Raw genomic sequence first — 25,235 nt, forward strand, 5'->3', positions numbered from 1 at the left:
GAATACCTTAGCAACCGCCTAGCAACACCATAGCAACCACCCAGAACACCCTAGCAACCGTCTAGCAACCACCCAGAACACCCTAGTAACCACCCAGAACACCCTAGCAACCACCCAAAATACCCTAGCAACCGCCTAGCAACCACCCAAAATATCCTAGCAACTGCCTAGCAACCACCCAAAAGACCCAAGCAACCACCCAAAATATCCTAGCAACACCTAGCAACCACCCAAAAGACCCTAGCAACCGCCTAGCAACCACCCAGAACACACTAGCAACCACCCAAAATACCCTAGCAACCGCCTAGCAACCACCCAAAAGACCCTAGCAACCACTGAAAATATCCTAGCAACCGCCTAGCAACCACCCAAAAGACCCTAGCAACCACCAGAAATATCCTAGCAACCGCCTAGCAACCACCCAGAATACCCTACCAACCACCTAAAATACCCTAGCAACTGCCTAGCAACCACCCAAAAGACCCTAGCAACCACCCAAAATATCCTAGCAACCGCCGAGCAACCACCCAGAACACCTTAGCAACCGTCTAGCAACAGCATAGCAACCACCCAGAACACCCTAGCAACCACCCAGAATATCCTAGCAACCACCTAGCAACAGCATAGCAACCACCCAGAATACCCTAGCAACCGCCTAGCAACACCATAGCAACCACCCAGAACACCTTAGCAACCATCCAGAATACCCTAGCAACCACCTAGCAACAGCATAGCAACCACCCAGAACACCCTAGCAACCGCCTAGCAACCACCCAAAACACTGGTTCAGAATGAATTAATTTGTCTGCTATTTCTTTGCACAGTAGCTAGGTGTCACTAGTGAGCGATGCTGAATAAAGCTTCGAGTAATGAACCTTTGGCTGAAGCAATGGACTGGGAGGTCTCAGTGGTTCAGGAAGCCTCATTTTGCCATCACTACCTTTCCGAACAAAACTTGTCTTACTGTAATGATGAGGCAAGGACGAAGCAGAGAGAGAATCCACATGCAAGCTTTAATGAAACAAACAGGAAATCCAGGGCAAACAATGGCACACGGAACTCAGGACAGGAACATGGAACATGGAAACAGCTACAGCAGGCAAATACACAGGCAAACAAGCTAAATACACAGGCAAACAAGTACTAAATACACAGGCAAACAAGCTAAATAAGATAACAAGGGGGCGTGGTTAATCAGAAACACCTGGGGAGACTAATAAACAAGAACAACTACAAAGGACTACAAAACATGGCACAGGACAGGAAATAACAAAAGTCCAGACAAGACAAGGGGAACACAAGACAGGAATCATGACACTTACAAAATCAATGTATTGTTTTATGTGAATGATTAGACAGGATGATTTTCAGATCATTTTGAAGCAAAAACTCTAGGCGACAAACATCAATTAGTCAAAAGTCTTGTGGACACACATTTAGTATGTGTTTTGTGGCCTTATTTCAGAATTTTTTTGTTTTTCAATAACCATGCATACACATCATTCTTTCAAAAATACAAACATGTACATACATGTTGTTCACATATTATGGTGTCCCTGTTTGTGCTAAACAGTGTAATTACACCTTTGCCATTAATATTTTTATAAGCAACTGAAAAAAGCACAAATGTCAGGGCATATCAAAACATCTCAAGGACCCCAAGAACACCTTAGACCCCAGAGGGTTAATATGTTATGAGACTATTCTAGACTGTTATATTTTTCATATTGTCTAGCCAGCATCTCAGAATTTTCCACTGGATTCGACACAGAATACATTTTGTTCAAATGTTAGAATAGGAGAAGGAGAAGTAAGGTTTAATTACTTAAATAAGTAAGGTTTGATGTTAGAATTATGATTAGTTTAAAATACAGTTTACTATTTTATTTATTAAAAAAATCCATCACAAGATGTAAATAAAATGTGTATGTATTTTAAATAAAATATATAAATTGTGCTCAATGTCAGCTTGTCTCAAGATAAGGATTTATTCATGACATGAGTCCACATGCCATACATGCAAACAAGAAACTGGTTCTACAAGAAACTGGTTCTAACAACAGGTCGAAGACTGTCATTCCAACAACAGTGCGATACTGTTTGCAAATGTTCGTTTGAAGAACTATGGATTCGGGAAACACAGACTCCTTGAACTATGCTGACAACGACAGAACCAAATATTTTCTGAGGTGGTACTTGGTGTAAAAAGTTTGAGAACCACTGTGTTAGATCAAATATTTAAAATACTGTCTTTATGTTGTTTCTACATTAATTTGGAGATTTAGGGCCCTATCTTGCACCCAGCGCAATTGACTTTGTACACCGACGCATGTGTCATTCCTATTTTGCACCCGCGCACAGCGGACTTTTCCCTCCACAGAAGCACGTCGCTAAACTAGGGAATGAACTTGCGCTCCCTGGGCGGTTCAGCGCAAAAAAGGAGGCGTGTTCCAGCGCAAACGTTCCTTCATGCTATTTTGTAGGTTTAGAAAACAATTGCGCCACTAACCAGGAAAAAATAGTTTAAAGTCATTCATATGTTATTCATATGCTATTTTAAGGGCGCATGCTTGGCCATAATCAATGTAGCGTGTGCACAACGCGCATACACATTGATTCTCTCATCTACACAGAAGCAGCAGTTTTCATTTTTGCAAATCATACATTATTACGATAGATAGATAGATAGATAGATAGATAGATAGATAGATAGATAGATAGATATATAGATAGATAGACAATTTATTATAAAAGCATACATCTAGCTTACACATTTACCCAAATTATCATACGCCTTTTTAACCGAAGTTAATTTGGGTGGGTTTCTCCCATCTCCAACGTCCCTGACGAGAACGTCGGTCTCCTTGGCTGTGAACCGCTCCTGGCGTGCGTCTGGCAAATCCGCCGTTATAATAGGAATCCGCTTTAGAACAAGCGCGCCTGCTCTTAAAGGGAATGTGAGATGACGCTCTGATTGGTTTATTTCACGTTACGCCCAAACCACACCTATGAATAATGAAGCTACTTCAGACCAACCCATTTTAGATTTGCGCCTGGCGCAAGAGTCATTTATCCCGCCGGGAAAATAGCAACAGCGCCAAGACCCGCCCACAAAGTTACTTGCGCTTTGCGCTTTGACACTTGCGTTTCAGATCGTTAAAATAGGGCCCTAAATGTGAAATCATTACATTATAAAATATATATTAAAAACATTAAAGTTACGTGTGATTAATCGCGATTAATCACAGAAATAATGTGGAATTAATTACTTAATTATTTTAATTGATTGACAGCACTAATAAAAAGATAATCAAACATTTAAAAACATACATGGTGTTTTGATAGTTTTTTGTGGTTTTCATTTGATAGTTAAAAGATTAAAACATTTTGACAACGTGAGGTATCATGTCACTATCTTTTTACATCAGTGCAAAACTTGGGCTTGTGTTTTAAACCTGTTCAACAGGATCAACAGGATTGTTATAAACACAACTGTTAATCTGTTTAAGTGTACATAAAAAAAAAAAAAAAAAACGTCATCACTTTGTAACCCAGCACCACGCCTCATTATTTATCACTCTCTTGCTTGCTTTATCTGTTGGACATTCAGTTCTTCGAATTAACAAGGACACAAAACCTAATAGCCTACAGGAATAATGAAACCCCTTCAAAATGTTAATGCATTTCTTCTCGTGTTGGCTGGCCTCTCAATAGCTGGGTACGTAGTTACTACTTTGTCATTTGTAGCTGGCTTACTGTTACCTTTAGTGTTTGGATCTTAAATGAATAAACTACAACATATCAGTAATTAAACTATTTTGGAGTTTAAGTGTCATTTTAATTTGGACTGATAAAAAAAAAAAAAAATTATACTTTGTTGATAGGGGGGGGGGGGGGGGTGATATATATCACACACACAAACGGAAAGAAAAATGTAATTCATTTATTTGACAAATTAAATTCCTTAAGGCCTCTCCTCAGGAGTTTAGACCCTAATTTGTACAATAACAACAACACTCCTCTACTAGGGGTTGCACGACTACTACTAGTCGATTTCTTATCAAAACAATACTCGAGTTACTCGACTACTCGTGGTTCATGCTACTGTAAATGAAAAGACATGAAATAGCTAGGCTAGATCTTATCAATAAACATTTATTACTTCATAGCAGTAGCGTAGCCAGAAAAGAGACTCTGGGTGTGCATCTGAAAATCTGGGTGTGCCACATTTATTGTCAGATTACTGTGCAAAAGTATTAACCATAACCACATAACCATGCCCCACACAACCATAAAACTATATCAAATATAACTATACATCAGGAAGAAAACCCCGGAAGAAAATTTTGTACATTTTAAAGATAAATTCATTAATCTGGTGCACTTTGAGTCTCCCGAATCTGCTGTTAAAAATAAATAATCCACCCGCCAACCTCCCGAACCTATATGATATTCTCTGATTTAGATATCTGCATCTGATCATCACATTTCAATTATTCAAATTCTCAGTGTTAAGCATGATAATATGATAAAATATCACACTGAAGTAGGCTGATTTAAAATTAAGATTTATTTAAAATAAAAGTTCTTCAGAATCTGATAAGAGCTGTTTTCCAACAGTGATGTAATGAAACATTGACAATTTAATTTTGATCAGAATATTTTTTTTTAGCTTTATAAAGGGCATTTCTTTCCCTAATTTTTACTCTCTATACTCTTTCCCTACTCTCAGGGAACTGAGGTTACGTTAGTAACTGAGTAGGCTACATTATTTCTTATTTTATTTTTTTGATATTGAAAATTGTTTTAATCAGGGGTCCGGTTGGGCAAGTACAATTCTCTTTCACTTGTCCTTTAAAAAAACACACACACGTCACGTGTCCCGGACACCAGGGGCTCGTTCTTCGTACGTTGCTTATTACATCCGAGATCAAATGACACATCCAAGATGATATCATCGTGCTAATCATGATCCGGCTAATTGGGTTCTTCGAACTCACCTGTTGTTTATGATTAGTATAGCTGGATTGAGTTATCTGAGATAATTACGCGTTCATGCGCTGGTTTAAAAGGGGATATGTATCGATAGTAGAAACATTGATCAGCAACGCTGCTATTGGCTGCTCAGCGTGGCCAAAGAGCGCGCTCAGTTTTTCTCCTCAGCAGAGCAAGAACTAATAGTCGAAGTTTATTCGGAATTTTAATGTTTAATCAAAACGCCAGGGAACACCTCAAAGTCTGCAAAAGCCAGGAGAGAGGGCTGGCAAAAAGTAGCAGACAATTGAAATCCGTTAGAAGTGGCCATAGATGTTTTTATTACTTAATATCACCTATATTTTTGTATTTTAATAATTGCATAATTACTTTGTTCATTGTAATGTCAGAGTCACCACACTAGAACATGGGAACAATAAAAGTGAAGTACAAAAATATTCTACATTATGGAAATTTAATATTATAGTCTCTTTTATAAAAGGCACTGTTAAATAAATGGTTGTCTGTTTATAAAAGCAACCAAGAAAAAGGCTGAGAAAAAAAGAAAAGATCTTAGTCTTACACTGTAAAATAATTTTTGCTGCATTAAATTAAGGCTGTATAGTAATTTCAACTGTTAAATCTTGAGTAATGATGAATTGCTTTGACTTGTGAAAGTGAAAACTGATAAACTTATGTTTATGTAAAAATATTTTGCCATGAGTTATTGATCACATTTTTCCCGAGTGTAGTTCATTGTAATGACATTGTGTTTTCCTCTTTTGTGCACTTTTACATGATACACCAACACTTGTATCTGTTCCCAAGAAAGTATAGTGGCTGAAATATGTGCAGTAAGTGGACATTTTATAACTTTCCAAAGGAAAGAAAGTATAAGACTTTGTAATGTCCATTTGTTTCCATTGCACTGCGAATAAACCCTCTCAGATAACTGTCATATGGAGGAACTAGCCTACCTGCAAGTGCATAAATAACTTTACTTAATTTATACTTGTATGCTTTATGGCTGCAATATAAGTTGCAGGATTCCACATCTACAGAAAGGCCTACAGAAGAGTCTGCACAGACAGAGGAGACATAGGCCTACAGGTGGGCAGTGTATAGACAACTTTTCCTTTTTATTTGTTGCATGAGGCATGTGTCTAATATCTGTTGTTGCAGGCACTTGATCACTGGCTTTTCTTTACAAAGAACAATTGAAATAAAACTCAAGGAACTAAGCATATGTGTCTTTTATTAAACATTTAATGAAAAGTGTTTTTTTAATATGGCACATGCAGCAATGTCACAGGCCCTGCAGGTGTGCAACCCTCAGACTTCTTCAGACACTGAAATCCTCCCTTTAGCCAAAGTTCATTTCATTGTGTGCCCTTGTCCTGCTAGAGCTGCATTGGTTTGGGTCAGGGAATGGGGTCATAAAACACCTGTCTGCAGGAACATGTCATAATCACCTATGAAAAAATGCAGTTCTAATAGGATCAGCATAAGTGTATGTAATACAGTGAGCTTGATATTTAATTGTGGAACTTTTCTTACCACTTTCAAATAATGTGCATAAATGTGAATCTCTGAAAATTCTTAAGTCATGCACAGATCCTGGCCATTTTTCTTTCACAATTGTGATATGAAAGATTTTAGTCAAATGCCTTTTTTTATTTGATATAATCTGGAATATTAAGAATCACAATAGTAACTGGGCTGCACATTTACATTGTGAACCCCCTTTCTGTTCACACAATCCCCTTCATTGAGGCCTTGATGGCAGCCTCCACTTTAAAATGAAAATTCTGTCATCATATACCCTCATGTTGTTTCAATCCTTTATGAATTTCTTTCTTCTGCTGAACAAAGGAAGATATTTAGAAGAATATCAGTAACCAGACAGTTTCTGGTCTCATTGACTTCCATAGTATATATTTTTTCCTACTATGGAAGTCAATGAAACCAGAAACTGTCTGGTTAGTTACTGATATTCTTCTAAATATCTTCCTTCCTGTTCAGCAGAAGTAAGAAATTCATACAGGTTTGAAACAACATGAGGGTGAGTAGGGCTATATGATGACAGATTTTTAAAGTGGAGTATATATCCCTTTAAGCCTGAGTGGCATATAGGCTACTGTAATCGGCATGGTCATGATTGCATGATCCTCATAAAAAAATTATTATAGCATAAAAAAAAAAAATGCTTTAAAAAAACTTAAAACTGTTTTTTAAACCTAAAAGCGCCAGGTAAACTCCGAACGACACGACAGACAGCACTTTCCATCAAGTTCTCCACATCTCCAATAGTGTAAAGGAAAGAGCCACTCGCAAATAATCTTAGGGTACAGTTTGTGCTGTAGTTAAAGCCCGACTCCGACAAGTCGAAAATAAATGTGCGTTTCCAACAAATTAATAATGTAAACGACAATCTCACGAGTCACGAGAAAAAATATATATCTCAGAAAGTGCACTATCGCGCTGCCCTAGACTTCCCGTATCAGCTCCGCTTATGAAGCCGCGATCTAATCCTGTTTACATGAAATAAGCCTGCTCCCGAGCAGGTTTAAGTTTGCGCACCTGTTGCTATGACAGCAAGTCCAGGATGAGCGTCGAAGAACCAAACAATCCAAGATCATGCCAAATCGTCAACAATCAAATCCAGCTAACTGAGTTAGCGACGTACGAAGAACGAGCCCCAGAGTTATGGCACCATATTGGATTCTTATTTCTGTGCCCCTGAGTATGATTTAGAATGTTCAGTGACGTCACAGAACTGCCAGATTCAAACCTGATCCAAACTGCTTTCGCGCGTTGGCTGGCGCTGAGGCAGAGACGGACGCGCTCAGCGCTTGTCATACAGTATATCACAACTAATATGCAGTGTTTTCAACCACATAATGTTTATTTTATGTTTCAGACATTTAAATACACATAAGTAGGCTAGTAAAACAATACATTTGCAGTTTGTAAAATACACACTGATGTCTATGGAAGCGGCAAGCCACTTACTTTCATGTATTTCGGGAGAAACTGTGGAATTCAGGTGCTGTAAATCCGGCTGACAGGACTCTCTGAACTGCAGCGCTCATCTCGTTATAGATCAAGATAATTTATAAAGTTTTTTAAACGAAGAATCGGAATATCAGATAGTTGACATGGTAATAGCAATACGTCTGTTATTGTGGCTGCGGTGTGTCACGTGACATCACGCCATGGAAACAAGGGAGTTAAAATATTTTTAACTTACGCTTGAAAGGGTTGATTTAAAAAAAGTATATTCTAAATAAACAACAATAGCCCAAGTTTAGTAAAACATTTTTTATTGAGACTATAAAAAATAATTCTGCATCCATTTTTAGGTGTGCCAGCTGCCACTGTGGGTGGCACCGGCACACCCTGGCACACCCGTGGCTACGCCACTGCTTCATAGCCTAATGCAACAATTACATAAGTAAACTCTCAAAACATTATAATTATGACATTTCATTTTTAAATTTTCATGTAGCAGTCTAAAGCTAAATAAATAGCTGTTCTTGCCTTTCATTTCAGACATCTGCTTCTAGGGGCCGTTCACATATCGCGTCTTTTTCGCGCTCAAGGTCGTTATTTCAACCGTAGGCGCGCGGCCGCGGTGAGCACGCTCATAATGGAAGCAACGTGGTGCGCTAGTTTTTCCAGGCGGGTTTTTCCTTCTCATCTCCAGAAATATATCTAGTAGTAAAGCTAATGCGAGGGCTAGAAATCAATTAATCCTTTGCTGATACTTCTTCGTCGTCATCATGGAGAGCGCAGTTTGGTTGCATAGCAACGACAGACGCCATGGGAGCGCAAGCGTTTGGTCCGGTTTGGTCTGAAACGGCGCCCAGTGACGGATGGTGTAGCAATATTGTTGTCCGGGTGGAAATCGGGAGAAATTCGGGAGAAAGGTCGGTCCGGGAGATTTTCGGGAGGGGCTTTGAAATTCGGGAGTCTCCCGGACAAATCGGGAGGGTTGGCATGTATGTGCTATTGGCTGCTCAGCGTGGCCAAAGAGCGCGCTCAGTTTTTCTCCTCAGCAGAGCAAGAACTAATAGTCAAAGTTTATTCGGAATTTTAATGTTTAATCAAAACGCCAGGGAACATCTCAAAGTCTGCAAAAGCCAGGAGAGAGAGCTGGCAAAAAGTAGCAGACAATTTAAATCCGTCAGAAGTGGCCATGTTAGATGTTTTTATCACTTATTAGCCTATATTTTTGTATTTTAATAATTGCATAATTACTTTGTTTATTGTTATGTCAGAGTCACCACACTAGAACATGGGAACAAATAAAAGTGAAGTACAAAAATATTCTACATAATGTTATTTTTTTGTTATATTATAGTCTCTTTTATTAAAGGCACTGTTAAATAAATGGTGTTCTGTTTATAAAAGCAACCAAGAAAAAGGCTGATAAAAAAATAGAAAAGATCTTAGTAGCCTACACTGAAAAATAATTTTGCAAAAAGTAGCAGACAATTTAAATCCCTTAGAAGTGGCCATGTTAGATGTTTTTATCAATTATTAGCCTATATTTTTGTATTTTAATAATTGCATAATTACTTTGTTCATTGTAATGTCAGAGTCACCACACTAGAACATGGGAACAAATAAAAGTGAAGTACAAAAATATTCTACATAATGGTAATTTTTAGTTAAATTATAGTCTCTTTTATAAAAGGCACTGTGAAATAAATGGTGTTCTGTTTATAAAAGCAACCAAGAAAAAGGCCTTAGTAGCCTACACTGTAAAATAATTTGCTGCATTAAATTAAGGCCGTATAGTCCTTTCAACTGTTAAATCTTGAGTAATGATGAATTGCTTTGACTTGTGAAAGTGAAAACTGATAAACTTATGTTAATGTAAATATATTTTGCCATGAGTTATTGATCACATTTTTCCTGAGTGTAGTTCATTGTAATGACATTGTGTTTTCCTCTTTTGTGCACTTTTACATAATACACCAACACTTTCTAACATTTTCTAACTTTCCAAAGGAAAGAAAGTATAAGACTTTGTAATGTCCATTTGTTTCCATTGCACTGGACAGTGAATAAACCCTCTCAGATAACTGTCATATGGAGGAACTAGCCTACCTGCAAGTGCATAAATAACTTTACTTCATTTATACTTGTATGCTTTATGGCTGCAATATAAGTTGCAGGATTCCACATCTACAGAAAGGCCTACAGAAGAGTCTGCACAGACAGAGGAGACATAGGCCTACAGGTGGGCAGTGTATAGCCAACTTTTCCTTTTTATTTGTTGCATGAGGAATGTGTCTAATATCTCTTGTTGCAGGCACTTGGCTAGACCACTGGCTTTTCTTTACAAAGAACAATTGAAATAAAACTCAAGGAACTAAGCATATTTGTCTTTTATTAAACATTTAATGAAAAGAGTTTTTTTTGGGGGGGGGGGGGCAATGTTGTGTAGTATGGCACGTGCAACAATGTCCCAGGCCCTGTCAGGTGTGCAACACCTCAGACTTCTCAGACACTGAAATCTTCCCTTTAGCCAAAGTTCATTTCATTGTGTGCCCTTGTCCTGGCTAGAGCTGCATTGTAACTGGTTTGGGTCAGGGAATGGGATCATAAAACACCTGTCTGTAGGCAGGAACATGTCATAATCACCTATGAAAAAGGTGTTAGGATCAGCATAAGTGTATGTAATACAGTGAGCTTGATATTTAATTGTGAAACTTTCCTTACCACTTTCAAATAATGTGCATAAATGTGAATCTCTGAAAATTCTTAAGTCATGCACAGATCATGGCCATTTTGCTTTCACTTTTGTGATATGGAAGATTTTAGTCAACTGCCTTTTTTAATTGATATAATATTACAAATCTGGAATATTAAGAATAACAATAGTAACTGGGCTGCACATTTACATTGTGAACCCCATTTCTGTTCACATAATCCCCTTCATTGAGGCCTTGATGGCAGTCTATAGCCTATAGACTATGGTAACAATCACGTTAGTGAAGCCTGAGTGACATATACTGTAATCGGCATGGTCATGATTGTATGATCTTCATAAAAAATTATGATAGCCTAAAAAAAAAAACTGCTTTACAACATTGGGTTGTGGCTTGGAAATGCCCAAAAAAAAAAAAAAAAAAACTAAAACTGTTTTTTAAACATAAAAGCGACAAAAAACAACAATCTCACGAATCACGAGAAAAAAAATATATTTCAGAAAGTGCACTATCGCGCTGCGCTGGACTTCCCGTATCAGCTCCGCTTATGAGCCGCAGTCTAATCCTGTTAACATGAAATAAGCCTGCTCCCGAGCAGGTTTAAGTTTGCGCACATGCTGCTATGACAGCAAGTCCAGGATGAGCGTCGAAGAACCAAACAATCCAAGATCATGCCAAATCGCCAACAATCAAATCCAGCTAACTGAGTTAGCGACGTACGAAGAACGGACCCCTGGTTGAAATCTGCAGACCCAGTATTACAGTTTATTTATTTATTTATTTTTTTATCCACCCAGAATCACAATATTGTTTACATGCTATTGGACTGCTTGAAATCCACAGGCTGCATTTTGGTTCTTTTTACCAACTCGTCAACTGATTCGGGCCAGAGCAATCAGTGTGGTGTGAAAAGGAAACAAAAAGGCTGAAAAATGCTACAATGTATACTTCTTTGCCCTTGGTCCGGACCAAATTAACCCGAACTACAGATGTGAAAACACTCTAAATTATCATTACATATTTCCCTTTAAAATAAATATTTATCATTAAATAATCATACAAATTTTTTTTAATCAACTTAATGGTCTATTTTTCTGTCTTAAGCATGTTTTTTTTTTTTCTTAAACGAAATTAAGATGTTTGAGAGAATGTTAGGGATTGAAAGCTGCAGTTACCATTCGGTTTCATTTGCTTGTTTTTTAATTTTTTTTCATAGTGTAAAGAGTGGTGACTGGTTGCTTTGCCTAACATCTCTTTTTGTGATTTTATGTTGAGTAGCACGGCTTCGAGTCTTCTTGTGTAAAATTCAGCATGAATGGAAATTGCGAATGTATTCATATCCATATGGCTTTTTGAGAGAATAATATGTATGGGGCTAAACTAAAAAAATGCAGAAAGTTTTGTGTGATGGGTAGGTTTAGGGGTAGGGTTAGTGTAAGAGGGTAGAATATGCAGTTTGTACAGTATAAAAATTATTACGCCTATATGGAAATTCCCCTCAAAAAGCGAAACTGAGTGTGTGTGTTGTGTGTGTGTGTTACCATTTTAGGCCATTTTAGGTCTACTACTTAATGTTGGTCATTATGGTGGTACTTGGAGAACCAAATATTTTCTGAATTGGTACTTGGTGTAAAAAGTTTGAGAACCACTGTGTTAGATCAAATATTTAAAATACTGTCTTTATGTTGTTTATGTTGCCTGTGTATTGTAGTCAATCACCGACATATCTGATGAGCTTGTGAACACAACGGCCAATCAGAGGTGTTTACGATTCCGCTCAACAGTGCTCAAAGCGTCACATTTTTAAAATTTCAGTTCCGACTTGGTACAGAAGTCGGCACTTTTGACAACACTAATATGGCTTTCTTCTTTCAGACGAATACAATCAGAGTTATATTAATAAACACCCTGACGCTTCCGAGCTTTATAATGGCAGTGAATTGCAAAAAAGATTGAAGCTCAAAAAAGTTCATCCATCCATTATAAAAGAACTCCACACGGCTCCGGGAGGTTAATAAAGGCCTTCTGGAGGAAAGCGATGAGTTTGTGTAAGAAAAATATTAATTTCTTCATGACATAAAATTTTTATTTCGTAATGACGTAACATGTGACGGCATACACGGAAGCTACAAAGGGACACCGACACACAACAGAGTTAGCTTCTGCGGTGAAGCAAGTCGCTCCCAGGCAGAGGAAGGCGTGGCAGAGGGACGCAGTGTCTCGTTCCCTTCTCAGGGAACAAGTATTACAGTCATAACCCGAGACGTTCCCTTTCGAGGGAACTCAAACTGCGTAGACTACGACACTTTGGGGAACGAGTACCCACTATGCCACAACGAGCCCTGCCTGTCCCAGTGTGAAGCTGTGCACAGGCACACTTAGGACGAGAGCACTAGAGTGCCTGGCGTAGAAGGAATGTCCAGGCTATAGAATCTGATGAAAGTATGAGGAGTAGCTCATCCTGCTGCATCGCACACTTCTTGGATCGGGGCCCCTGAAAGGAGGGCTCTAGAGGACGCCATGCCTCTGGTTGAATGAGCCCTCACGGCCAAAGGTGAAGGCAAGCTGCGTACCTGATAGGCCATAGAGATAGTCTGAATGACCCAGTTACTGATGGCCTGTTTGGATGCGGGAAGCCCCTTCTTGGGTAGTCGAAGCACACCAGCAACTGGTTTGACTTCCGCCATAAAGAAGACCTCTGGACATAAATCTTGAGAGTTCCGACAGGGCAGAGCAAATTAAGTCTTTCTTCATCCGCCGTCACGTGAGGTGGAGGATGAAAAGCCTGCAGAACCATAGGCCGTGCCACATTAGATGGCAGTTTAGGCACATTGCTTGGCCTGGGATGCAAGATAGCCTTAATGTCACCTGGAGCAAACTCCAGGCACCCATGAGATATAAAGAGTGTCTGAAGGTCTCCTACTCTCCTCAGAGAAGTAATGGCTAATAAAAAAGCTACTTTGATGGAAGGTTCTTGGCCTCAGCTGACTCCAGAGGTTCGAATGGGGCCTCGACCAGCTCTTTATTTTGCCAGGTCCCATGTGGGAACTCTGGTATGAGCCGCAGGTCTCATCCTCCGAGCCCCACGGAGGAAACGTACAACCAGCTGATGTCTCCCCAGGGGCCCATCACCCAGAGGAGCATGGAAAGCCGCAATGGCAGCCACGTACACCTCGAGTGTGGACGGGGTAAGACCAGCCGAGAGGCGATATTGGAGGAGCTCCAGCACTGAAGCCAACCGAGTAGTTAACTGGGTCCACCTCACGCTCTCTACACCAACTCGAAACACATTCCACTTTAGGCTGTTCAATCTCCTCGTGGAAGGAGCTCTGGAACTGAGTGTGGTCTCAACCACTCCAGCCGACAGGCCAGCCTCTAGGTACTGAGCCCCCTCTGGGGCCAGGCCCAAAGTTTCCACAGGTCTGGTCAAGGGTGAATATTGAGCCACCGGCCTGTGGAAGCAGGTCCCTCCTCAGAGGGGGCCGGCCAGTACAGGGCACCTAGAAGTAAGCTGATCCTGTCTCGACGGACCCTCTCCAGAACACCAACGGGATCAGAGCAATCAGGGGCAAAGCGTACAGGCGTAGCCTCGGCCAAGTCTGTACCATGGCATCCAAACCCAATGGGGCTGGAGGGATGAGAGAAAACCACAGCGGACAGCGAACAAATCCACTTCCACTGGGCCGAACCTCTCGCATATCGACTTCACCACCTCGGTGTGAAGACTCCATTTCCCGGGCCTCAGCCCCTGCCTCAACAGGATGTCTGCTCTCTGATTCTGGTCCCCTGGGACATGCATTGCTCTGAGAGATAATCTCAGAACCCCCTGATGAATCAAGTAGGAGATCACCGACACATTGTCTGCGTGGTGACCCCTGAGGTCTGGGAGGAAGCTCCTCAGAGCCCTGCCATCCATGACCGCGCCCCAGCCTGTGAGGGAGGCGTCTGTCGAAGCGGCTTTCTGGCGACATGACGCTCCCAGCACGGGGCCTTGGGACAGAAACCAAGCTTTTTTCCGACATAGATAGGGATCGAAGGCATCTGCGCGTAACCCTGATCATGCGGAAAGGGTTCCCCCTCGGGAACATTCTTATACATTTGGTAAAAGTGCGAGGGGAGAGAGCTAGGTCGAACGGAAGAACCCAATATTGGAACGCTTCACCCCCGAAGGGAACCTCAGGAACTTCCTGTGAGATGGAAGGAAGTTCCATCTCACAGGAAGTTCCATCTCACACCAACCCACTGAATTTTGGTGGGTGGAATCGAACTGCAGCCTGTAACCCTTCTTTATTGTGCGCAGGACCCACAGAGAAATATTTTGCAGGTCTTGCAATGCTTTGAAATATTCTACTAAGGGAACCAGCCTCTCAAGACTGATTTCGGGTATTATTCGAGATTCGTTCTCGATCCCCTGAAGCGGCTCTCCGGCAGGGTTTGGTCGAAACAATTCTCGAAGTGCCGTTACAATATATTTGTCTTTCATCCCTCAAGAAGAAAGTCAACAGGTGCGAGGCTGGAACATCCGACAGCGCACCCTCAGGAGCTGACTGTGCATGCCTCTCCTCGCACCCACACTGAATCTTTATTGAAGAGTAGACTCGTAATCTACGCGCTGCCTCGGCAACGCGAGATCCCAGCCACAGAATCTTTAATGCAGAGTAGACCCGTAATCTACGCACTGCCTTGGAAAACGCGAGATCCGAGCCACTAGATTCTATATTGCAATGCAGACCTTTATTTGTGACAATTCTTATGGGACAAACAACACCAAATAGGACAGACATTTTAACACAGAGCGCTTGCTGAAGAGCAAAAAATCTAACTCTGCTGTGTGCCCTTTGTAGCTTCCGTGTATGCCGTCGCATGTTACGTAATGACGCAGCACCAATCAGGATTGGATTATTATTGTTGTTGTTGTTTTTTTATTTTTTTTTATTTTTTTTATTATTATTATTATTTTATACTATTTTATTATAAATATTACATCACATTATAATAAAATAATAATAATAATAATAATAAAATTAAAAAAATATACAAAAACGCCAAAAAATTAGCATAAATTCAAAGTTTTAGTAGCCTTTTTGTTACAAGAGGTAGATAAGGATTTGATATAAATCTTAACATCTTCTTGAAAGTGAGAAAAATTGGGGGTTACTTTCATAGTTTTACACTTGTGGATAAAATATTTTGCAAGCAAAATAATTAAGTTGCAAAGAAAAAATATATTCTCATATTGCTTCTCAAAAATGAAAAACCCAGATAAAACATCCTTGAAATAAAGCTCAAAGTCTTTATATATATAATTTACAATGGACTAGCAAATGTCTTGCCAAAGTTTTCTTGTATGATAACAATGCCAAAAAAGATGTAAGATAGTCTCAGGTTGTGAATCACAAAAAGTACAATTTGCTCAGGATTGGATTAGTTTCATTTATACTTCAGATGCATTACGCTAAGGGCGTTCCCTAAAGTGTCGTAATCGACACAGTTCGAGTTCCCTCGAAAGGGAACTGTAACAATGTATCTTACAAGGTAACACAATGTAACCATAGACCGTAAAAAAAGAGGCTGTAACCTTGCTCTCACTTGAAATGTGTCCCCACATTAAGTCCTTGAATTTGAGGGTATTGGACCTGGAAAGTCCTTGAAAGGTCCTTGAATTTGAAGTTAACCAAGGTGTGGGAACCCTGGTTATTTATTTTTTTTGGAACTTATATTAATAAAATAAAGCTCGTAAGTAGTGAAACTGTTAATGATTTGAGGAGTAGTTTTCATTTGGGACTCGATTTCGGTTGGTTATGTGAATTACTGAAAACTGAATATAAAAGCACAAAATTCTTCACACTGTACAATTAAATATAAAAATAATAATAATAATAATAATAAAAAGATTCATGAAATACACTTCACATAAACAACTGTAAAAATCTATATTGAGTGTCCGATAGTAAATTCAGAGTTAGGTGGTAAAATGAATGCTGTGTGACGTGTTTTATTTTACATGTCTTGTCTAGTGTGCTTGATCAGAATATGCTACCAAATAAAATAAAAAGTACTAAATCAACTAAAGAGTTTCCTGAGAAAGTACTGTTGCTGTTTTTTGTGTGTATGTGAGACACACCCTGTACAATACACTGATAAGTGGTGTAACTGCGGCGTAACTGTGCAAACCAATCAGTGTACAGCCCGCCGATCCGGGCGCAGAGCCCGCCAGAAGGGGTGGGGAATCTATAAACCTATAAAAGCAGCTCATTTCGCAATATGATTCAGATTTAATCTCCTTCTGCGACGATCTTCAGACTTCACAGAATACTCAGAAAGCCTTCTTTGGAGGATCCAACATGGCGGCGAGCTAGATAGACATACAACTCAATGCTCCTACCACAAACAGCCAGATTTCTAAGGTTTATAAAACTTTTAAAGACACTTAGCTGACTGAGTATTACCCGAGTTTAACCGCGATCACAAAGAGTGTTGATTCGTCATGGCAAATCGAAGAACCACAAAGAAAATTCCGGATAAAACTGAGGAAACTACTGACGGGCGTGAACTGATGTTAGCGTGAACAACGAAGAGGATAATGAGGTAATGAAGGCTATCGCTGATATGAAGATCTTTTATTCTTCCAAATTTGAAGGCGTCCTGAATGCTATTTAAGAAATAAAAATATTACATTTCCGAATTTAGTGGCAGAATATCAGAAGCGGAGCACCGAATTAGTGAAACTGAGGATAATGTGGAAAAGTTACAGAAAACGTTCTGGAATGTCGAATTGCACCGCGATTTGGATGACTTAGAGAACCGCAACCATCGCTGCAATCTCCGTTTAGTCAACCTGCCTGAAAAATTGGAAGGGAAGGATGTGGCAAACTTTTTGGAAAAGTGGCTTTTTGATGTGTTCGGAGCATCTATCTTTCTAAGTTCAGTAGTCATCGAAAGAGCACACAGAATTGGTAGGCCCCTGACAAAGCCGCAGCACTTTCCGCGAATCCTGATTGTGAAATTCCACAACTTCCGCGACCGACAGAGAGTGATTCAAGCTGCCAGGGAGATGGGAACAGTGAAGTATGAGTATGAGTGTTTTTCCCAGACTTCTCAGTAGCGGTGAGGAAACAACGAAAGGAATTCGATGATGTGAAGAAGCTGAAAATTTCATACAGATTTGTGTATCCAGCCAAACTGAGCTTGCTGTATAAGGGAGAGTGGAGGATTTGAGAGACGACAGGAGATTTACAGAAATCCATACAGGAATTCGGAGAAGCGCCGGGAGAGCAACAAAGAGATTCTAGCATTTGACTGAAACGTTATGCAGTTTTATTTCTCAATGCTGATATCATAACCAAGGAAATTCTCTATTGGTTTAACTCAGATATGTATACTGACAGTTGTCTTATCAGCCTGTTAAAATTAAGACAACATATTTAAACGTAACTCGATCTGAGACTGAAGCAGTTCAACGAATATTTGAGGGGAGATAATCATCTATTCACTATGTTTAAAGGCTGTTTGTGGATAGCCTGGCTCCACCCTCCTACGTACTTCTGCTCAATTTTCATTTTCCTTCAGTTCTCCGTCTGGGTTTGTGGTATATTCTTGGGTTTTCTGTGGCCAATTTTTTGGCGGTTCAATCAGCGAACAGAGGGAGTGGCTGAGAACGATGACGTTGAGGTGCTCTAGTTTGAGTCGTAGACATACGTCACGACCAAACGTTAGCGATTGGTTATGGCAGATCCAGAGTGGCTCTGGGCAGATCCAATAGTTTTAAACTTCAACAGAGTACCCGCCTTCAATGAAGTTAACGCTTGTCAATTGAGAGTGGCCAGACTCTCTGTACAAATGAAATGTACGAGAGTCTGGAAGGACCAGGCTAGTTTGTGGATAGGCTGAGGTCTAATGTTGTTTTTGCTGGCCAAGGATGTGTTCCTAGTTGTAGGACCAGACGAGCCTGTTGAAGAATCTTTGCTGTGTGGTGGGAAGTGGTGAACGCCGGGTTGTTCTGTTCAAGTGCATAGTTCATTGCATTCAAAGCTTGTTTTCCACCCTAAGGTTTTTATTTATTTATTTATTTATTTATTTATTTATTTAATTTTTTATTATACATTGTGGGTATGATCATAGAGTTATGGAAATGTACTGTTGTAAAAAATGTCAAGTGAATCTCAGATAACATTTATTTCTTGGAATGTTAGGGGGCTAGGTAAACTTTCCAAGTTAAAACGGGTCATGTCTAAGCAATTTAAAACATATATCGTGCTGTTACAAGAAACTCACCTTTTGTCCTGTGAACTGCTTCACTTTATCATTCATGATCTGTTATTGTGTTTCCTCACAGATTGATTTATTTTGGCTACACCCCCAATTCAACCAGGTGAGTGTTTTTCAACTGTGTGTGATAACTACACCCATAAAAACAAACTTGAGCAAATACCTCTAAAACATAAGCAGTTATTAGCTTACTTCTAGAAATGAATGGGATACTTGTTTTAATAGGCACTCTAAAAAATTGGAGAACCACTGAACTAAGGAAAAGGGATATGTAGAATTGTCAATACAGCCTGTTATCTTGATTCTAATTTCTCATAAGCTTAATTGATTTGGCCTATTATATTTTTTAATAAATATAAAATAGTTACCAAAATTTATGTCGGTAACTGAAGTTTGACTAAAAGTAATGACTAAAAGCTGACAAAAAATGCAATGACTTTTCGTTAATTAAAACTAGACTAAAACTATGAAAGACAAAATATCTAAAATGTGATTAAGACCAATAAGCATTTAAACTGGATGTCATTGAAGTTCCCTTCGTACGGTCACTACGAGTTATGTCAGTGACTGACGAAATTGGGGGTTTCACTTAGAAGCCTATCATCTTCGAGTTCTATAAAACGAGCCAATGGCATGGGAAATGCCATGGGTCTGTGGAATTTGCATGGCACAACTCCGCCCCACCGTGTGGGTATAAAGGAGGAGCGTTGGCAATCTCACATTATGTTTTCGCTTCGGAGCCAAGAGTTTTCTTCACTCCCACAAGCCATTCTGAGTTATCTTCACCCTACGAGACGAGCAGCTCTCCAGTGTGTTGGTGCAACGGCGCTTTCCAGCAAGATCACTGTGCCTGCTGCTGATCTTTTTCAAGATGACTCGTCTGTGTGTTTTCTGGATGTGGGCGCATGATCCATCTGCCTAACGGTCACGAGCACTGTTTGGCGTGTTGGGCTTAATCACGCTCGGCAGCGCTGGTGGATGAGTCATGTTTTCATTGCGGGAACATGACCATCGTGATGTTTAGATCGAGACACAATGATCTCCGTGTGGGTAGAGTTGTAATTGATTGTAATATAAATTTTACTACAGTAAGTTAATTCTGTTTAACTGATCCAAATATTCATAATCAATTATACACAAGTTACAATAACATTTTTTTAGAGCTAATTTGCCACACCGGCTACCGTCCAACTTTAGTTCTTGGACCAAACGATGGTACTTGCCAATTTGTTTTCTCACTCTCAAAATCTCATGAACCCACATAGACCGGCGTGTCCGTCCTCTCTTTCTATGTGGTTCAGCCATCCCTTCATCCAAAGCAAGGGACAGAGCAAGTATTCTACATTGTGTCGACATTTTTAGTATGGAACAAATTATCTGCAAAATCAGTTACAAGTAAACTGTGGCGCGGATATTCTGTATCATAGCAACGAAGCGTCCCAACTGAAAAAACGCTGTGCTGGCAAACAGCGAAAAAACGCTGTGCTGGCAGACCTTAAAAAGTTAAATAATAAACTTAAAGTACAATCAACACCTTCACATTCCACTTGAATATAGGTGTAATCTGCCGGTTGTCCTGCTGGTGACCACATAACTCTGTCTTCTAACGATGCACTTAGGGATTTACGATTACTCCAGAGCACTCGTAGATCTACGATGATTTTCTAATGATGATTTGCTACTTAAATTACGATGATTTTGGGAAACATACCGTAATATTAAGATCAGTCGTACAATCGTTTTTACGATCTTCTTAGGCTTACGATGCTTTTGGGAAACGCAGCCCTGTTCAGTTCCGGCTGTTGGAGCAGATGTTGCTATTGCAAGCTGTGGGCCCGTTCAAGTTCACGCCCCCTTGCAATTGACCGCTGTTAAAGCGAACAAAATAAAAAACAAAAATACTCGAGAAAAGAGCACTTTTCCTCTTCCACACCACATGGGTGTCCGTACCCTGCGCAAATGCAGTGCACCGTCCCCTGAAATTGTTTCCAACCCATAGCCAGCCTGGCCGAGGCATGGAAAGCCATCCCTGGCTCTTAGACGAGCACGGAGAAACGGCTGCATATCAACTGCCTAGAAATGTTGGCGGTTTTGCTGGCCGTCCAAACCTTCCTACAACTGGCAGGTCACCATGTCCTAGTCCGATCGGACAACACGACAGTAGTGTCCTATATAAACCGCCAGGGGGGCTCAGGACGAGACCTCTGTACAGGCTATCCAGAAGTCTCCTCTTATGGGAGGGATACACTGGCCCATGAATGGCCTAGCCACATTCTTTATGCTTTTCCCCCAGTCGCGCTCCTCCCTCAGGTCATCAAAAGGATCAGGGAAGGCAGACATGTAGTCCTTCTAGTGGCCCCTCTCTGGCGGACCCAACCTTGGTTCCCCGAGTTGATTCAGCTGCTCACAGCAGCCCCATGGCCGATAACCCTGTGGAAAGACCTCCTTTCCCAGGCACACAGGACGATTTGGCACCCCCGTCCCAAACTATGGGCCCTCCATGTGTGGCCCCTCGACGGGAGCTTACGGACCTTCCAGCCAGAGTCCTAAACACTATTTGTGAGGCTAGAGCCCCATCCACGAGACGCCTCTATGCCCTTAAGTGGTCTGTGTTCTCCAGCTGGTGCTCAGCCAGGAACTAGGACCCTGCATTATGCGAAGTACCACTGGTACTTTCATTTCTTCAAGAGCTACTGGATGCGGGCCGTGCCCCATCCACGCACAAAGTCTTTGTGGCGGCTATTGCAGCTTGTGTAAAGCCCTACTGTGATTGGTTGTGATTGGTTCTTTTTTTTTTTTTTTTACAACATCCTGCTGTATGAAATGTGTTCTGACTGAAAACTACATCAGTGATGACCTACAGCCAATGAGAGAGCAAGATACAGGGCAGCGGGATGTTCGGGGAGGAGTTATAGACCGGAATATCAGAATTTAATAGATATATTTAAAATGATATCAAACAGAAACAAAGCACAAACATTTGCTTGACCAGCAGCAACAGCAGCACATTGCAAAATTATTTATTTACCCCCAACTCTCTATGCATAACACACAATCCTTGCTCCCCACGTCTCCCCAACCATTTCTTCTTGCATAATCTGTTTTTCTTTTTCTCATTTTGCAAATCAGTGCACAGATAATTTGGATCGCAAGCTTCTTGCAGGTTATCATTTTTAATAACAATTTCAGTCTTCTCGCGTGTGTTTGGTTATGAAACGTAGTTTGCGGACCAGACAGAAGTTGTTGGCGACTCTTTCTTTTGTTTAGTCATGCAATGTGAAACCCTCTGTTGCGATCCATCGTGCAGTGTCAACTCAGCAGTGACTGATGCTACCCCAGATAGGCAGTGTGAAAAGAACAGCGACCTCACTACTTTGAAAATCGTGCAGTGTGGACTCAGCATAAGAGTATGGGGTCTCTGCGGAACAAAAGTGGGTGTTTCTAAATTTGTGGGTGTTTTCAAACTGGTACTGGTGGGTGTTTATAAATCATGCAATGATAATGGTGCCCTTCACTCGACCCCACACCTAAACCCTACCCTATCTGTGACCTAGGCAAATCGGGTAATGCGGTCGAAAACATCCCTGTGTTTATGGCCTCGCCCACTGATCTGGTAACTTCTATTACTCTCCTGCAGAGACCTATACTTGTTACCTAACAACAACACGGTATATATGTATACCAGTGTATACCACGGTATTGTATACCAATATCATATGTAACTTTAGAGACGGTCCCTAAATGTGCGAATGTCCAATGTCAAGCCAACTTTATGCCAGTCTATCACTGGGAAACGCTCAGTCAGCATTAAACTTTGCGCGTTAAGTTCATATTCTGAGTCCATCTGCTTGCCTGCTAGTTTGGTCTTTTATATCACTGTATTAGTCCATTAAGCTAAGTTAAGCGTTTTATATGTCCAGCAGGGGAATCCTGAAGTATTGAGGGAGACCCTAGTAGCCTACTGCATGCAGCACATCGCCGCAATATAAAGTTTAGGCAACTAAACAACTAAGAGAGATATATGTCAACCTCAAATGTAACATTGAATCTGTACATCCGCATCGGGGTTGTAACATTATAATCTCATTCACGGTAGAGAAAGATGCATGTAGGCTACACAGGGAAAGTAACCGTGAAGACACTGAATTGAACATAAAACAGCCATCACAATAATCACAAATACACTTACATTGCTGTAAATGAGTTTTATATATACTGACCCAGATAATCATTTTGATTTTATGAATGAATGGCTTGATCTAACTGTAGCAAACACACATTATTGTTGAGAAAAGTTTATAAGGGTTAAATCTGTTCCTAAATGCCCAGCAGAAAGACTGTGGAGTTCATTTTCAGGAGCTGCTGTGGTGTCATCATTACTTATTTCAATGTAACTCTAATCAACTAATGGACAAATGCAAAGTGATAAAATATAAAAAATCGTGATATAACTGACAAGATAGTAGTAATGTAATGAGTGACTTTTACAATAATTAGCCTACTTCACATTCTCTCTTTCACTTCCAAATCATTTCAAGATTGCTGTGATTGATTAATAGAAGCTCTTTCAGCACCTGTTGCAATAGGATCAGGGCCTATGGAAGTAAAATAATGCCAAATGTTTTTGACACAAAAAAGCCTGTTGAATTGCACTACTTGGGGAAAAAATAGGCATTGCATTAACCATGCTTGCATTTTAATGCATTGTATTTTTAGGGCTTGCATTTTTATGGGCTGAAATTCAACATGGTTGAATATTTAAGCTGTGAATATTTCAATTAAAAACATTTCAAACACATTTTCATTATTAAAAATTCAATAATCCATATTCACCATTCATATTTCACTTCCAAAATATTCAAACTGTTTAAAAATACATACAACCTATAATATTCAACAGGCAATTTTCGGTCCATTTTATTTTTCGCTCTGCAAATTCGCTTCCACAAATTCAAGTGGTTCAAATTCGACAGTAAATTCAACATTGACATCCAGGAGCTGCAAGAAAAGCAGTGGTTTGTCAAGCATACTCTCCATCTGCTGTTAGTCTACCTCACCAGCAGGTGGTGCAAAAGCGCGTTGTTGACGAAGACCAGCAACAGTTAGAACCATAGATATATATATAAACACTAGATACCTCGTACGCGCTGTTGGCCAATGGAGGTCGACGTCCGCACACGGCGGCCATCTTGCGACAGGGTGCTCGCTCACTCGTTTAATGGTGCATGTACTTTAAAATAACCATAACTTGCTCAATTTTCTACCGATTTTCAAACGGTTTGGTTTGTTATAAACGTCAGAGATGTAGTTACGACACTGCATACATAAACTGCATACATATGAAAAATTATAACATGCATGTTCAAGCATTCGGAATTATAGCCATGTTAATAACGTTTGTAAGAAACCAAACCGTTTGTAAATCCGTCGAGATTTCATCGAGATATGAGGATTTGTGTACGTGCTGATCATTCACCTTAATGCACAGAGCACTGCCGTAAGATGGCCGAACGGTGATGCCGGAAGTGACTGCGCCATAAGACATCTAGCGTTTATATATGATATCTATGGTTAGAACACTGTAAAACCTCATCAAACTACTGTGACAGGTTCATGTGTATCGGTGTATTAAATCTGATAATTCAATTGAGAAAATATATGATCTGCTTCACTTTATCATTCATGATCTGTTATTGTGTTTCCTCACAGATTGATTTATTTTGGCTACACCCCCAATTTAACCAGGTGAGTGTTTTTCAACTGTGCGTGATAACTACACACATAAAAACAACCTTGAGCTAATACCTCTAAAACAGGGATGGGCAACTTCGGTCCTGGAGGGCCACTGTCCTGCAGAGTTTAGCTCCAACCCTACTCAAACACACCTGAACAAGCTAATCAGCGTCTTAGGATTATTAGAAAACTACAGGCAGGTGAGTTTTATCAGGGTTGGAGCTAAACCCTGCAGGACAGTGGCCCTCCAGGACTGAAGTTGCCCATCCCTGCTCTAAAACATAAGCAGTTATTAGCCTACTTCTAGAAATGAATGGGATACTTGTTTTAATAGGCACTCTAAAAAATTGGAGAACCACTGAACTAAGGAAAAGGGATATGTAGAATTGTCAATACAGCCTGTTATCTTGATTCTAATTTCTCATAAGCTTAATTGATTTGGCCTATTATATTTTTTAATAAATATAAAATAGTTACCAAAATTTATGTCGGTAACTGAAGTTTGACTAAAAGTAATGACTAAAAGCTGACAAAAAATGG

The 25,235-nt window shown here is 40.2% G+C and overlaps 1 protein-coding gene across 1 annotated transcript in view; it reads left to right on the forward strand.

Annotated features, from left to right (window-relative positions):
• The first annotated feature begins 3,576 nt into the window (after positions 1-3,576).
• Positions 3,577-25,235, forward strand: part of LOC307154831 (globoside alpha-1,3-N-acetylgalactosaminyltransferase 1-like) — a 53,391-nt gene continuing 31,732 nt past the window's right edge. The window contains exons 1-3 of the mRNA XM_079864955.1: positions 3,577-3,718; positions 19,030-19,065; positions 24,672-24,707. Coding sequence (XP_079721081.1) covers positions 3,657-3,718; positions 19,030-19,065; positions 24,672-24,707 — 134 coding nt within the window. The 5' untranslated portion in view covers positions 3,577-3,656. The remainder of the gene's footprint in view (positions 3,719-19,029; positions 19,066-24,671; positions 24,708-25,235) is intronic.

This window comes from Squalius cephalus (assembly GCF_949319135.1).
Source record: "Squalius cephalus genome assembly, chromosome: 3".
Classification (NCBI taxonomy): Eukaryota; Metazoa; Chordata; class Actinopteri; order Cypriniformes; family Leuciscidae; genus Squalius; species Squalius cephalus.